This window comes from Leuciscus leuciscus (assembly GCF_965113295.1).
Source record: "Leuciscus leuciscus genome assembly, chromosome: 22".
Taxonomy (NCBI): domain Eukaryota; kingdom Metazoa; phylum Chordata; class Actinopteri; order Cypriniformes; family Leuciscidae; genus Leuciscus; species Leuciscus leuciscus.
In genome coordinates, this window is record NC_138746.1 from 15505649 (window position 1) to 15521898 (window position 16250).

General features: G+C 37.6%; 1 protein-coding gene across 6 annotated transcripts in view; it reads right to left on the minus strand.

Annotated features, from left to right (window-relative positions):
- Positions 1 to 851: 851 nt before the first annotated feature.
- rims1a (regulating synaptic membrane exocytosis 1a) overlaps positions 852 to 16250 on the minus strand; it is a 74686-nt gene continuing 59287 nt past the window's right edge. For 2 of the 6 annotated variants that reach the window (XM_082154770.1, XM_082154769.1), the window contains 11 exons: positions 15939 to 16028; positions 13626 to 13691; positions 11570 to 11682; positions 11345 to 11454; positions 10649 to 10809; positions 9314 to 9534; positions 5561 to 5711; positions 4398 to 4510; positions 4169 to 4270; positions 2767 to 2906; positions 852 to 2682 (listed from right to left, as the gene is read on the minus strand). In XM_082154770.1, coding sequence (XP_082010896.1) covers positions 2464 to 2682; positions 2767 to 2906; positions 4169 to 4270; positions 4398 to 4510; positions 5561 to 5711; positions 9314 to 9534; positions 10649 to 10809; positions 11345 to 11454; positions 11570 to 11682; positions 13626 to 13691; positions 15939 to 16028 — 1486 coding nt within the window. In that variant the 3' untranslated portion in view covers positions 852 to 2463. Of the gene's footprint in view, positions 2683 to 2766; positions 2907 to 4168; positions 4271 to 4397; positions 4511 to 5560; positions 5712 to 9313; positions 9535 to 10648; positions 10810 to 11344; positions 11455 to 11569; positions 11683 to 13625; positions 13692 to 13858; positions 13931 to 14884; positions 14963 to 15938; positions 16029 to 16250 lie in introns of all 6 variants that reach the window. The other 4 variants (XM_082154772.1, XM_082154771.1, XM_082154768.1 and 1 more) reach the window with 3 other exon arrangements.

Here is a 16250-nt window from a genome sequence, read left to right on the forward strand (position 1 = left end):
ATTTAGTGCACACATTTTCTTCCACTTTTTAAATGATCATAGATTATAAATAAAGATACAAAAATAAAACAATAAAAAGCTAGAATCATGTATTTGAAAAAAGCAAATAAAAAAATCAGTGCACAATTTCTTCCACACAGTCTTTTATTTGTAAATAATAAAAATGAACTCTTGAATATAAAACATACACATTATTTGAGCCACGTCTGCTGTACAAACAAGAAATGTTGCAGTGAATACTTTCAATTTTGTTTCAGTGGAATACATGAGCTGTAAACAATCAGTATCCTTGAATAATACTGACAAAGTAAATAAGTCTGCCAAAACCAGGCATATAAAGTAAACTTCTCTTTGAAACGAGGATTCATGAGCATTTATTATAAAGCAACAGGGTGGTAGAGGTCCAAATTTCTCTCGTTAGATTGGGCATCACTAAAATAAAACTTTGGAGGCATCCCTTCTTCCGCTCAGCAGAACCAAGAGACAGAGCACTGATCCATTAACTTGAATGGGGCTGCTTTGTAAATATAAGTAAACTTCTTTGCAGACTCATATTTACAATATATGCATGTACGTAAGTGATGTTTACTTGATACACTCTGTTTCAATATCGATATATCTCTAAGTCATCGTGAATTTCATAATTATATTCCATATACATATAGCTCTAGTTTTTATACAGGCTTTCTACCTTAGTTTTAGCCCCACAGTAGTACAGACTACAGTGAACAGCAACATCTTCAATAAAATAGGGCCTTGAGTTTGCTGAGTACTACAGTACAGCGCTTATTTATCCATCCAGGGTAAAGAAGGGGGGGAAAAGAAGGGGGGGAAAAGAAGGGGGGGAAAAGAGGGGGGGAAAAGAAGGGGGGAAAAAGAAGGGGGGAAAAAAGGGGTGGGGTGGGGTTATTAAAACAATTTTAAAAATCTTATAGAACATTCAGCCCCAAAATAAGGCCTGTGTGTATGGCTGAACCCGGCCAAATGCCCACACATGGAATGAATGGCTTCGTTTTATTTGATAATCTATTTATATCAAGTACAAGCAAACTGTACAAGTACATGCAACATACAAGCTGTCCTACAGTTTGTGGAACTAACACACACACTTATTGTAGTCTCTTTTTTTCTCATCTGTCTTGTTTTACAAAATGTGCATGCAACTTGGAACAGTTCCAGATTCATGCTGTTCCCCGTGTTGGTGGCGAGCGGTCTTCTTCAGAGACCACGTCTCACTGTCACATTCAAAATGCTCAGAGGGGGAGGGGGGAGGATCTCTGAGATTCGTTTTATAATAAACTAAACCCAAAACCGATGACAAACAGCTAAAAATAGGAAGCTTACGATTTTGGCCTCTTCTGATTTTTTTTCATTAATATTATCAATTCCCCAAAGCTTAAACTTTTCTCTTGTTTTGTTCAAAAATCAAGCAATTGTGCTCGCATTAAAATAATGTAAACTCTAGTCGGGTAGAAATTCAAATATCGGTATGTACAGGTCCTTTACCAAACGGAATAGAATTCAAAATGCTCTGAAATGCCAGTACGATATGTTTTGTGATTGCAAAGTCGAACGCTTTAGTGAGAGAATGCATGTAGTGACTGTTTCCGGAGTTTCCTGTTAGTGTTGAAGAAACCTAAATGATAGTGGCAGCTTCTTACAGTCCCAGTGAATCAAATACAATTGGTTTTGTGTCTTCCATGAAGCTCGTATGACACAAATGTCAGAAAACATGAAGCATGTTTTCACATTCTACAAAGTGTGCCTATTTACCAAATCAACAGTAACGTGAAAAGGCAAAGCAGTCGGTGGCGACTGCTGTAAACAGACTTAAAAGGTTCTCAGGCATCCCTGCCTTAATAGACGCAAACGCACACTCACACACACACACACACACACTGCAGTCACACAATCTGAGTCTGAGTTCGGGCCAGACCGGCACACGGCGGGGTCTCGGATGCAGCATCCGTGAAGCAGAGAGGAAACTCTCTGAGAAGACTAAATCTTGACCTTTAACCCTCGACCTCTGGGGCTTCCTGTAAGTGCAATATAGAGGAGGGGCAGTGCTGTCCTCTCACTCTCGCCAACTCTGAAATGCATACACATGTGAGAAAACAAATACGCTGACTGACCGGAACCATCTAGGCTACTGGAACCACTGTGGGCTCTGCTTCCTGTCATACGAAGCGGGGTCGCGTTTCGGGAGCATCTCCCTTCCTTCTCTTTTTATTTGGGTCGAATCGTCATCTCAGCAACAAAACATGCAGTAAAGGAGCAGAGTGGATCAAAGGAAATCTCTACAACCCAAAGATCAAAAGTAAAAGAGAAGTGATTGTCAGGCTTCAGCAAAGCTTTGATCATGATTCTGTCCATCTGTCTCTTTATCTGCCGCTCCGGTTCTGATTGTTGCCTCGGGTCCTTGGTCCGTGTGTTTTCGTTTCGCATCTCGCTCCTGTCCATTCACTAGGACCTGATGATGCCCGGTGGCCCTGAAGAGTCCAGCGATGACTGGGAAGCGCGACGAGCGAGAGGAGCTAAGGTCGGGTCGACCAATGATGAGGGGGGAAACAGTTTGTACCAACCGATCACTGTGCTGGAAAGATCCAGCTCCTCTAAAAGAATCTGTGCGACTCCCATGAAACATTTGTGGTCCATGCGGCCGTAATCTCCCCACACTATTACCTGAAGACACATTCAGTGGTCAGTACACACTAATGTGAACTATGGAGGTATACCGAAAACAAACGAATGAAACTCGCTTCCTACCTGGAGGACTTTACCCTGCGGACTTTCCTCAAACAACAGCGCTTGCTGATACAAAGGATCGAGCGTTTTCCGTGCAATCTTGGTTTTCTTTTTGGCTTTGCACGCTCCGTTTTCCAGCAAATAGACCTTGACGTAGGGAGCTGTGAAGAACAGACATAGTTCAAAAAGGCTTGTTCAAGCATTGCCTGGCTGCGGCACGTCATATTAACAATTAGTACAATGTATTAAACTTCAAATTGTCCGGCTGTAATCACTCCATTAAGCTCCTTTAAATCACATTTCTGTTAGTCCAAAGTACATGTGCTAAATGACTCAAATTAAACTACTAATTAAAGTGTGGAGACAGGCCTGGACTTACGTTGAGTTTTGTTTTATTATATGTGACAGCAGTCGTCCGTGAGGGGCAGCAGTCTTTTACTTTCGTTTTGTATTTGTTTTATTTTTGGTACCCCTTACCTGTCAGGGATCACTGGTGATCCCGGATTATTTTAGTTCAAAATATGTTTGAGCTTATATATCTCAATATTAATAACAGTCTGGTTAATTTTGAGTCTTGAACTATAAACTCTCAAGGGTTGGCTTTCTAAATGTATGTGTGTTATGTTTCTATTCAGAATTACTTATGAGCAGTAACCTTTTTATTTTGGGCATTTCATGTATGCAGCACTTGCCTAAATTGGGGGTGATGAGGAAGGGGTTAAAATCTGTTTGAATGTTTGCCGGTTCCCGCCTCCTTCTTCTCATAACATCTAACTTCGTTACGTAAAGCAACTACAAATACACTATTGTTCAAAAGTTTGGAGTCGCTTTTGTAAAAAAGTCTCTTATGATTACCAAGGCTGCATTTGTCTGATCAAAAATACAGAAAAATAATAATATTGTGAAATATTATTTTTTTTTAAATATATATCTATTTTAGCATATTTTATCATGTATTTCAGTCTTCATTGTCACACGATTCTTCCAAAATGATTATTATATGCTGATTTGGTGCTCATGAAACATTTCCTATTGTCGTCAATTTAGAAAACAGCTCTCCTGCTTAATATTATTGTGGAAACCAAAATTTTTCAGGATTATTTGATGAATGGCAAGTTAAAAAGAACAGCATTTATTTGAAATACTAATCTTGTAACATTGTAAATGTCTTTACTGTCTCTTTAGATCAATTTAATTAATGCATTCTTGTTGAATAAATGTATTAATTTCTTTAAAAAAAATTGTATTGACCCCGTACCTAATGCTTACATGCAAAAAAAAAAGAAGAAAAAAGATAGAAATTCAATGTGCTTAACACAGAACAATTTAGTCATGCATGTAAAAATGTTTACACAATGAGTAGGATACACATAATTAATCCCTAATCCCTATGAAAACTAGTTGTGTGTGGGCACACTCTCACCCGGCAGCGATTTGGAACCTGGTTTAGGTGTAAGACCACGGGCCCTGATAACCTCCACCTCCAGCTGCCCTTTCTTATTCGTCAGTCCAATCTGAACATCTCCTACAAAACAAAGGGAGAATAAAAAGAAAAATGTTTCAAGAAATTAAATGTTTCAAAGTTTTCCACTGAAGCAAATTTAACACAATCTTAGACTTTAGTTTGTATATAACTAAAAATATTTACTTACCCATAGCGGGCGTGGCAAGTGTTTGTCTACCCACCAACTGAGCAGGGCCAAGACCGTCCAGGAAATCACTGAACTGGCTGTCAGCCCCTAACCTCATCCCTGAGAAGATCAGACTGACACACACACATGCACCAGTCATCAGATGGATGGATGGATGGATAAAAAGAAGCAATTTAAATACAGCTTATAGTGTATGTCTTGTTATATTCATGCATTCTTAAATAATTTGTTATCATAAATCCATACAAATCCCAAAATGTATCTTCTGAAACCATTGTAGAGACCAACATATGAAAACAAACTTCAGACAAGAACATATACATCAATTAGTTTATATGGATGTAATCTACTACTGCAGAATGAGCCTACAGCCCTCATTTAGCGTTCAAAGGCTGCTGAAATGAGTATGGTATGTAAACCCTGTCCTGCGTTAAGGCCCCTCTTAATACACTCAATATTTCCTTTGAGACCAGCGCAATTTCCATGACCTAACTCCTGCAGGAATGTCTGAGGGACGTGCCAGCCCATGTCGTGCTACCATATGAACGGCTTTATGTGATTTCAGACCATTTAAAATACGTTCAACCTTAAATCATGGGGTTGCTGCTCATTTTGCCGTGTCACACAGTCACGACGGACAGGCCAACCGACCGAACGACCCCCGCTCTCTGAAGCCGTAAAGGGAATCGTGGCTGGCGTTTTCTGCGCCGCTACAGACCCTGCCAAGGCCCCTCTCCGCAGATGATGGATATTTTAATTATTATAGGGGAGTACTGCTTGCCATCTGGCTCCAAAAATGGAGCTTAGACAGTAGTGGACACAGCATTAGCTCTGTAAATCAGACTGTTCTCTATTAGCTTATCCTTATGGTTTTTCCAAATAAATCTAGACGAGAGAAGCTCATGTGTTCATGGTTCATGACACGCAGCCTGTTGATGGGTTTGCAGCGAATACATAAAAAACACCAGAGACAGGACATTTTAAGGGAGAGAGGGCTGGGGAGAAGGTCAACATCGGGTAAAATAGCAGAAATTGGTTACAGTATACATTATAAATGTCTTTACTGTCACTTTTGATCAATTTAATGCATCCTTGCTGTATAAATGTATGTATGGTTTATAACAGCGAAAGAAAGGAGGAGTCAAACTGCACTGGATACTAACTTGCCCTCAGAGCTATAGCTGTTCATGCTGCCGTCAGTGGACTCTCGGCTGGCTTGGCGGGCCATGGCGTTACGGGGATACTCCACTGCCATTCCCGTCTCCTGACTGCGCTGGATCTGACTGGATCCCTTTGTTTTCTTGTTAGCTGCTTCTGTGGATGGGGGGAAAATGGCATTACTATACACAGGACTGTCATCGGGGGGACAAGGGGGTCCCAATAAGGTCCTTTAATTCCCAAACTTACTTAAGCAGTACTTGGAAAGAATCTGCAAGAAGAACTTAAATTAAAAATATTAATGCTGTCAAAAGGTTAAAGGGTAGCACTTTATTTTACAGTCCTGTTCCCCATGTACATACTATACTTATAGTAATTACAATAACTGGGACCAACCCATAAACCTAAGCCCATGTAGTTATCTTGTATCACCCAGTACTTTATTAGGTAAGTACTCTGTCAGTACACGTAAGTGCACATACTGTAAAATAAAGTGCAACCGTTTAAAATAATTAATCATCAAAAGTAAGATAATGATGTTTTTTTGTAAAATCTAAATTTTTATTTTTTTATTTTTTGTTTATTTTTGACACTACAAACAGATAAAGCCAGATTATTTTATGAATTATTGAAGGTCTAATAAACACTCATTTTAAAAGGTGTAGTAGACATTTGATTCGATTTTTTATTTACGCATTTACGTGTGTGTGGGGGGGACAGAAAGTTTTTGTGGTGGGTAGGTTATAGGGGTAGAGTTAGTGTAAGGCAGGGGTAGGCAAGTTCGGTCCTAGAGCCGCTGTCCTGCAGAGTTTGGCTCCAACCCTGAAAAAAGAAAACTCACCTGCCTGTAGCCTTAGTACTCCTGAAGACACTAATTAGCTCTCTAGGCTATCTAGGACCGAACTGGCCTACCCCTGGTGTAAGGGGATAGAATATACAGTTTGTACAGTATATAAATCATTATGTCTATGAAAAGTCCCCATAAAACATGAAAACACAACATGTCTGTGTGTGTGTGTGTGTGTGTGTGTGTGTGTGTGTGTGTGTGTGTGTGTGTGTGTGTGTGTGTGTGTGTGTGTGTGTGTGTGTGTGTGTGTGTGTGTGTGTGTGCAGTCTGTGTGTGTGTGTGTGTGTGTGTGTGTGTGTTTGTGTGTGTGTGTGTGTGCCCAGGTGTTTAAGTTTGTGTGCTATTCTTATAGCCGTCAATCAGGAGAAAATATTGCAGTCTAAGACCAAGTTCTTCGCCCTTGGTGAGAGTAACATCTCCTGCTGGACGTCATGGGGCACCATCCTTACTATTTATGGCCTTTTGATGGATTACAGATCCTTTGAAAATGTCAACCACTGAGGTGGCTCACAGATCCGCTGTCATGCCAGTTGTTTGAGTTAAAAATGTAGCAAAGAGCTTTATCTCTTCACTCATCGTGTTCACTTTCATCAAAACACAATCAAGGGCTTATTCTCACAAGACTTACAAAAGAAAGGTCCAGGGACTCTTATTAGCATTCGTTTGTATGGCTCTGACATTATTTGGGAAAACAGAAAAATACTGCCAGAACAGAAATGATCTTATAAATAAAATAAAATAAATTTAGAGCACCTGTATGTTGAGGTTCTTCTAGTCTTTTGGACTTTCTAGAATTGTACCTAACAAATGATCTTAAAGCAGGAGTGTTTAAACTACATGCTCTGTGCAGCCCACAAGATATTTTAAAAACAATCTTTTAAAATTGTCACATTTTTGTGAAATAAATTAAATTCATAATATGAACACTGGGTGTCACTATCAAGTGAAGTCAATGTCACCAGCATCATTAGTCATTCTGCAGTTTAAAAGATAAATCATCATTGGCCTATGTCACTCTTAAGATAATATTGAAAAAGCAGTGTTGATTTAAAAAAAAAAAATGTTTTATTGATAATGGTTAGAAACAGTATATTTTATTAACAGTCCAAACTGTTAACATCAGTTAATGCATTAAGTATCATAAACTAACAATTAACAAGGAACAACCATTTTTACAGTGTTTATTAATCCAGGTTAATGATAATTCAATCAGTATTGATCATATACTCGTTACAAAATATATATATTTTAAACAAATGCTGTTCCTTATGTTTGTTTTTTTTTAGGAATCTTTGATTAATAAAGTCCAATCACAGCTTCCCCAAAAATATTAAGCAGCACAACCGGTTTTAACATTGATAATAATAATAAATGTTTCTTGAGCAGCAGAGCAGCATATTACAATGATTTCTGAAGGATCATGTGACACTGAAAACTGGTGTAATGATGCTGAAAATTCAGCTTTGCCATCACAGGTATAAATGACATTTTAAAATATATTCAAACAGAATTCTTTTTTAATAATATTTCACAATATTACTGTTTTTATTGTATTTTCAATCAGTTAAAAGCAGTTATGGTGGTTTAAGAGACTTCTTTCAAAAACATAAAAAAATTGGAATGATCCCAAATTTTAATCAGTAAAGTAAATATACATTAATACATTAACTAATGTTAATATACAATGTGAAAATTTGTAAAAAAATAAAATAAAAAAAATTTAATTGTATTAGTATATACGCATAAATTACTATGAACCACGATAAAATGCTTTAAAAGAATTGTTCATAATACCTAATGCATTAACTCATGTTAACAGATTAAGAAAGTGTTCCCGCAATCATATTTTTAGTTTTGGCTATGGTTGTGAATGGATAAGGCTGGTGCAGTGGACAGAGCGTGGAACAGCTGTTACAAAGCAGCGGAGCTCTTTAAAATGCTGATTTATCGCATCTTTGCAACTCTTTATGATTTATCATCTGATGGTCCTTTTAAGATATTATCCAGGCGTTTGGCAGAGAGCGGTGCCAAAAAAACTTATTTTGCCATCCTTTTTGAATTTGTTTCTTTTTTCAGCAATCCATTTATTAAACTATAAACAGACAGTGCTTAAAATATGGGATTTTAGAGGATATCAGATCCAACTTCAAAGGTATTTATCTACATTACATCTGATAGGAATCCAGGGTTGATCTGCACCTGACAGTGTGAACTCTTGCCAATGCTAACATGCTGCCATTCATATTTCTAGCCCGAGGCTTCAGCTCCCACACTTTTAAAGAGACTAAAGACACATGCTACTTTAAAAGGTGAACCAAGGTAGAATGAGACCTGATATGTAGATCCACCAGACAAGGGTGACCCGGAGAAAGAGAGAGGAGAGACAGATAAGAGATAGCCATCTAAGCAAAGCAGGAAGACTGAGGAAAAGACATCCAGCGGTCTTGGCAAATGGATTTAACTGACGGAAAGAACTTGCTCTTTATAATATGCTAGTCTTGATTTTGTTTACACTAAATGTCATTCTACTGAATATATCCTCATTGTTCCTCAAGATATAAAGCATTTTTGGCCATATTAACTGTTGATTTGAGATTTTACACCAGTAGAGGGCACCTCAGGCTACGCTAACAGAGCATTTAGAAATGTATCTGTGTCCTGTATCTCTTCTGGTGTTTAAAAGAATATAAAAGTGTGTTTAAAAGTGACTTTATCAGACTGATATCCAAACAATGAGTTTTATTGGGACAAAAGGCCTTGTCTAAAAGGCCCTACTATATATGGTACATGAAGCAGCGAGTAACATGTTTTAAAATTAAACTTGTGAGTTTATTAGAAGCAATACCTGATTTATGTGGCCATTCAAGCCATTGTTGCACAGAAAGGATATGATTGGCTGGTAGTGTCTCACCTGTCTGACTGAGCTGAGAGGTGCTTCGGCTGCGGCGTGAGGGAATGCCCACGATGGCGACTACACGGGCGCTAAGGCTGGATCTGCGCTTTTTCCCTCCTCCTCCCAGTGTTCCCAGAGCGGTGTCTGACTGGCTGCCATCCGTACGCTCCAGAGTATAGATTTCCCCACTAACACTCGTACTCTTCAACATGCTGCGGCTGGATGGATGAATATGACGGCTGGTGGAGGGAGAAAACATAGCAAAGACTCTCAGTAACTCAAATGACAAATGGAAAATCACTATGACAATGTGACCCTCTGTATTTGATTATTCTTTCTGAGTTTACCGAAAAGCATAAAAATCTGAGCATGACGTGATCATGGAAAAGACTGCTGTGAACATCTTAAAGGGATAAATAATTGAAAACAGGATTTTTTTTTTGTGCCATTTTGATATAAAAGAGTTTGATTCACAATGAACATTACAATTCAAAAGTTTGAGGTTGATTTTTAAAAATGTGTTTGCAAGTCTCTTATGATCAAGGATGCATTTATTTGATTAAAATACAGTTAAACATTACTATTGTAAAATGTTATCATTACAATTTAAAACAGCTGTTTTCTATTTTAATATTTAAAAATTGTAATTTATTAATGTGATGGAATCTTCAGCAGCCATTCTTCCAGTCTTCAGTGTCACATGATCCTTCAGAAATCATTCTAATATGCTGATTTTTGTGCTCGAGAAACATTTCTTAATATTATTAATGTTGCAAACAGTTGTGCGTCTTAATATCTTTGGGAATTTTTTTTTTTTTTCAGGATTCTTTGAAGAATAGAAAGCTCAAGTGAACAGGATTTATTTGAAATAGAAATATTTTGGAACATTATAAATGTCTTCACTGTCACATCTGATAAATTGAATGCATTCTTGAACCCAAACTTTTAAACGGAAGTGTTTAAATGTGTACAACATAAATGGAAACTAAACAACAAAAACAGGTTACCATTGTAACGTGTAAATTAACTATTGACTGCTACACAAACATGTATTCAGTAATTCATAACTTCTTCAAGAGAACAACATTTTTATAAATGTGTAGAATATGACCACTTAATGTAGAAAAGGAGGCGCTGTAAAGATTCACAGCTGCTTTTATAATAATCTCTCCTCAAGAGATATTCAAGAAATGTTTGAACAAATTTTTCAACAACAAAAAAAGTGAATAAATGACATTCCAATTACAAATTGATCTCTAACAAGTATAATCACTAACGAGGTGTTAACGAAATGTTACAAAAATTGTCAGACCTAATGCAAAAGTCCCTTATGATTACAGCTATGCATCTCACCTAATGCGACCCCTGGGTCGTTCTGATTGAATGGACATGTAGCTGGTGCTACTGATCCGCGAGGCACTGCTGGCGCGAGAGATGGCTGACACGTCACTGACATCACTGTCTGAGGACTTATGGGACACATTGTCACAGCTTCGTCGCTGCTCCTTATAAAGCTAGTGGAATGAAATGCACAAAAGAATGAAAGCGCATATACATTCTGAACATTCTAGATTTTTCACAGTTTGAAAGAGTTGGAATGGGATTACACACTACCGTTCAAAAGTTTGGGGTCAGTATAAGATATTTTCTAATACTTTTATTCGGCAAGAATGCATAAAAATGGATCAATAGTCAAAGTAACATATGTTATAATAGATAACATATATGTTACATATGTTATAATGTTACAAAAGATTTACAATTCAAATAAATGTTGTTCTTTTGAACTTTATATTCATCTAAGACTGTTTGATGGTTTAAACAAAAACATAAAGCAGGAAAAACTAAATCTACCAAACACTAAATCAGCATATTAGAATGACTTCAGAAAGATCATGTGACACTGAAGAATGAAGTGATGGCTGCTGAAAATTCAGCTTTGCAATCACAGGAATAAATTCAATCTTAATTAGAAATTCATCCCCAAACTTTTTAACAGTAGTGTATATGAAAATGAAGTCCAATCCGAGAGTGCAGAACGGCGCTCACCTCTCTTTTATTCTTGAGTGCCCTCTCCAGATCCTGGCTGGTACTGGAGGGAGCTGCTGTTCGGAAGGTGCGTACTTTCATTTGCCGTGTTCGCTCCTCTGAAGCAAGAGCTAATACATACATGATTAAAAAAATATGATTAACATGATATTTTCATATTTAGCATATTTATTCAACAAACATTTGGAAAAGTAACCAGTGCAAGTCAGTGGACAATGACTGTACCTTGCTCTACACTGCTGCTTTTAGCGGGAACTTGGGGAAGCTGTCTGACCTTTCGTGTCGAAGAAGAGTCCGCTGTTGATGAGGAGAATGTGGGCCGGGAGTTCGGCTGCTCCCTGATGGAGAGAGAGAGAGAGAGAGAGAGAGAGAGAGAAGGGAGAAGGAGAATTGTGCTTATTTTATCAAGTACATAGGCCATACCACCAACCAGCGTGGACCAAAATGTACATCTGATAAACGCACAGCATCAAGAAGTACACATTTTCACGAACAGACTGATCCTTACCGGACCAATATCTGCATGATAAGGTAACATTATTGATGATCACATCTGATATGTATTATTATTGCTAAGAGCCATAAGGAAAGCAAAACAAGTACAAGAGTGGAGGGTGTAAAACTGATGGGGAAAAATAGCGGTAAATGTGAAAGATAACATTGTTGTTGTGCACAAGGCAACAAACAGAAAGCTGTGGGTAGGTGATGAGGAGGACAGGTGGATTTTCAGTATAAAAAGCAGCAACCACACAAAACATCTGAAAGAAAAGAGCAAAAGCAGAGGTTATAGCAAAGACAAGGCTTAAAGTGTTAACTGAAGGATGGGTTGAGCACAGCAAGGCTTCTCAGCCCAGATCAGGGTCAGCACCTTTCCATTTGGGGTGAGCCTGGTTAACCCCTGCATGGGTCACCTTACCCAATGGAGGCAGCGATACCCTCTTCCTGCGTGAGCCCTTTAGAATGGAGGTTGGCCTAATGCTGCAAGCCAGTGAGAATAGCAACATACAAGACAGAATAATAAAGGAAAAATAAAATCAATGTGACAAATCATAGAAAAAAATAAAACAACCAAATGGAGAAAAAGCCAACAAATTATTTGCAAAAACAGAGAGAGAAATAGTGTGAATGTGTGAAAAAATAAATATGTTTGTGGATGAAGCCAGAGCAGCACTTGCCTGTAAAAGTTCAACAACTGAAAAATATACACAATTTAATAAATAGAATAATATACTAATAACAGGGTCCAAATTTCACACAGGTGGGTGATTTGAGAAAATGTACTGGCCATGAATAATTTTTTATTAAAAATATATTTATGCTTTTTGTATATTTTATATTTTTGTCATTTAAAATGAATTCAATGAAATCGTTTTTTAACGGGAAGAAATATTATCTGATTTAATTAACTTACATCACTTTTATGCCATTTATACCATATTATTTTATTATATTATTTTAATATCATTTCCTTTCCCATTTCAACTGAAACATTTGATTTTATTCACATATTGTAAGAGAACTGGTGAGTAAATCTTATTAACCATTTTATTTACTCACCAAAGTACATTTTTACTCACATTTGGAGCTTTGGCAATATTTTAATTTAGGGTTCTGATATAAAATATAGAAATGGTCAGAAACAAATTAACAAAAGCATACTGAAAAAAAAAAGAAAAAAAAAAAGAAAAAAATGTAAAGTCCCCCTGTAGTCAATAATTGTATTCCTTAACACTCATCTTTGATCACTCAAATGACATATTAAAAAAAAATATTCTTCATGCCTTAAAATAGCTTGAATGTAACTACACTCTTGCCTCATTTAGTATACGCGGTTCTATGATATATATGCAAATTATCCCCGCCTCCACTCACTCACACCAGCTCAGAGATCCACTTGTTGACGATCACACGTTGACGTGATTGGTTACAAGGTAGTTTGTGATGTCAAACCCCAGCGATTTCAAACCCCGATATTGAGACTGTCTTTGGTTCACTGCCATTTTAAGGAGAAAATACCCAGCAATGGTGCTGACTTATGAATTTGCACATGGTTTGTCTTAAAGCATATTAAAAACACCACATAGACATATAAACAACATTAAAAGCTTGATTTTCACCACAGGGGGACTTTAACAAAAACCATTATACAAGTCCAATCTAGAAGCTTTATCCAGTGTGAAATAAATAAGTGTGTACTAAACAGGTTCTGTACATACAGGACTTCAACAATCAACAGGCAATGCAAATGTGACATGATGTGACATGGTTTGATAAGTCTTACCGCTTGCTGTCAGATATTCTCTTGCCAAGTTTCTGACAGCTAGGCTTGTCCAGAGTTCTCGACTGCCTGCAACATGGAAATGATCGAGGCGAGACAGAAAACAAAAGAATGAGGAGTGGATTCACTCAGGACTGGACGGACAGTAAATGAAACTGCTGTCTAATAAAATGCCACGATGGAGATGGACATGTTATTGGTATATGTGCTCTAGAGCTCTTCCTGTGGGTCTGTACCTCTGTGCGTCTGGCTTTGCACTGAGGTGGTGTACTGTCTCCTGAGCGGGGAACATAGCCTCCAAAACCCAGCTGATTCATAAGATCAGGTCAAACACATGTGAGTGGCATGGATACAGACACACAGACACACAATGACACAGTATGGACTGATGTTAATACAAAATAATAATTTCATTAGGGCTAAATCATGTCACTTTGGTTTAGTGGCTACTCATTAAAGGAAATGATACAATAATGTGTACAGTTAGACATATACACAAGACACACTGTGTATGATATGCAGAACAGACAACTGACAGATGACATATGTGACTTTATATACCCGGAAAATTTAAGACAAATCCTCTGAAATCATTTCAATTTCAGATGAATCTAGAGAAAAGTGAAAATACAAGCAGTGCCCCCAAAATGAATTTGGACACTTAAAATGTCTGAATATCACATGTAAAATACAAGACCGATTTGAACCTGCAAACATAATGACTCTTTTATAATCTGAAAACTAACTTTTTTGTGTGAAACGTTTTGCCTGAAAAGTGTGCTTGTGGTATTTAAAAAAAAAAAAAAAAATCTCACTTGGTTTAAATTTTGTTTAATGTATTTGTGCATTTTATATGTCAACATACTTTTCAGGGCCACTGTAATGTATGAACGTATCAAAAACTGTTGGAAAAATCAGTATAAAAGAGAAGTAGAAGATAACAAGGGAATAAACTATAGTTTGTGGAAAGAGTTTCGATAAAAAGGACTAAATACAACCTCATGAAATCCAGAGTCAGCGCAACACACTACACATCACACCACAAAAGCCACATTTTTAAAGCTACTGAGCAGCTGAAAAACTACAAAACACACTGACGATCACATTATGCTGGGTAACAACAAGCTATAGGTCAGAAGCTACAGGAGGTTGGAGGGTTAGCTATACAGTACATCCACTATCTAGTCCCATGGCAGGGAGGGGACAGACAGGTTAGAAGAGCAGAGAGGTTTAGCAATAGGACTGGAGGACAGGAGGGATACCTGTCGTCTTCTGGGGAGGCATGCTGAATTAGGATCCTTGGGCTCATGGGTCTGGTACGGGGCAGAGACTGGGTGCTCCTGCGTGAGTGTGTGCGTGTGTGATCCACAAACACCCAAAGAGTTCAAAGTGGAGATGGAAGAAACACGGGAGGTCAATATAGAGACTGTGACAACGGTTATCTCAAATACACAAGAAGATTTGTCATAAATGACACTTCTTCAGCTACTGTGGTTAGATAAAAACTCCCTATCCAAGACGCAAAACAGAGCCGTCAGACCATAAGAGTCACTGGACACTAACAGAGCAGTGCATAGTGGGTGACCCAACAGTGGTATGTTTCTTTGACATTAACATAGACATGCTGGGTCTTATTCACTAACAACCGCACATAAGTGTTCTTATTTTACAGTATGTGCACAGAAAAAGCTCTCAAAAAGAAATCATTCTAAAGCTAATTAATTTAGATTAATCAAAATGAGTGAGTGTATGCTAGCAGTTAGTTATTAGCATCAGCTTTCTGCACAGTCTCCCTCCAAAATTGATGATAAGAAATTATTCTAGAGCAGCAAATAGAATGATTTCTGAAGGATCATGGGACACTGAAGACGGGAGTAATGGCTGCTGAAAACTGTCAAAGAGAGTTTAAATTATAATAACATTTCACCACATTACTGTTTTAACTGTATATTTAATAAAACAAATGCAGCCTTGGTGAGCATAAGAGACTTACAAAAATATTAATTTAACCCACCCCAAACCTTTATATTCATAAACATTTTACTTAACAAATGTTACGTTTCTAATGCAAGGATTTGTAGGATTGGTTTTAAATGTATCCTAAATTTTAATCTTCCCAAAATTATGATTTCTGTTTGCGCTCAAGTTTTAGGCAAAACGATGTGTGTGTGCACATTAGTGAATGAGACCCAGTGATTGTTGTGTTCAAAGGGCATCACAAAGGAACATTATAAGAGTGTCCTTTAATGTCTGTGAATGATATTAATGACAAATTCAACAAAATTAGAATAATCCGATTCAAAATAAAGAGTGTACCTGTCTCGTTCAGGTGAATTGGAATTAGAACCTGGTCTCAGACAGTTGGTACTAGCACTTCTAAGCCTGTCAAGAGAGGGCTGTAGATCACTAGGGTCACAACATGCCATCCAATGGAGAAAGGAGAAGGAAAAAAGAGAATAGGAAGATGACAAAGAACAAAAACATTAGGTCCAAAATAAAATGAAAAGCAAACCTGTAAGGGGAGGAAGTCAAGAGAGCTGCTATAATGTGGTGTGTGAGATAATGGTTAAATTTTCTAATGTTTTGAATGAGGAGCTGCTGGCTCTTGGGAGCTGTTGGATGTTTGAT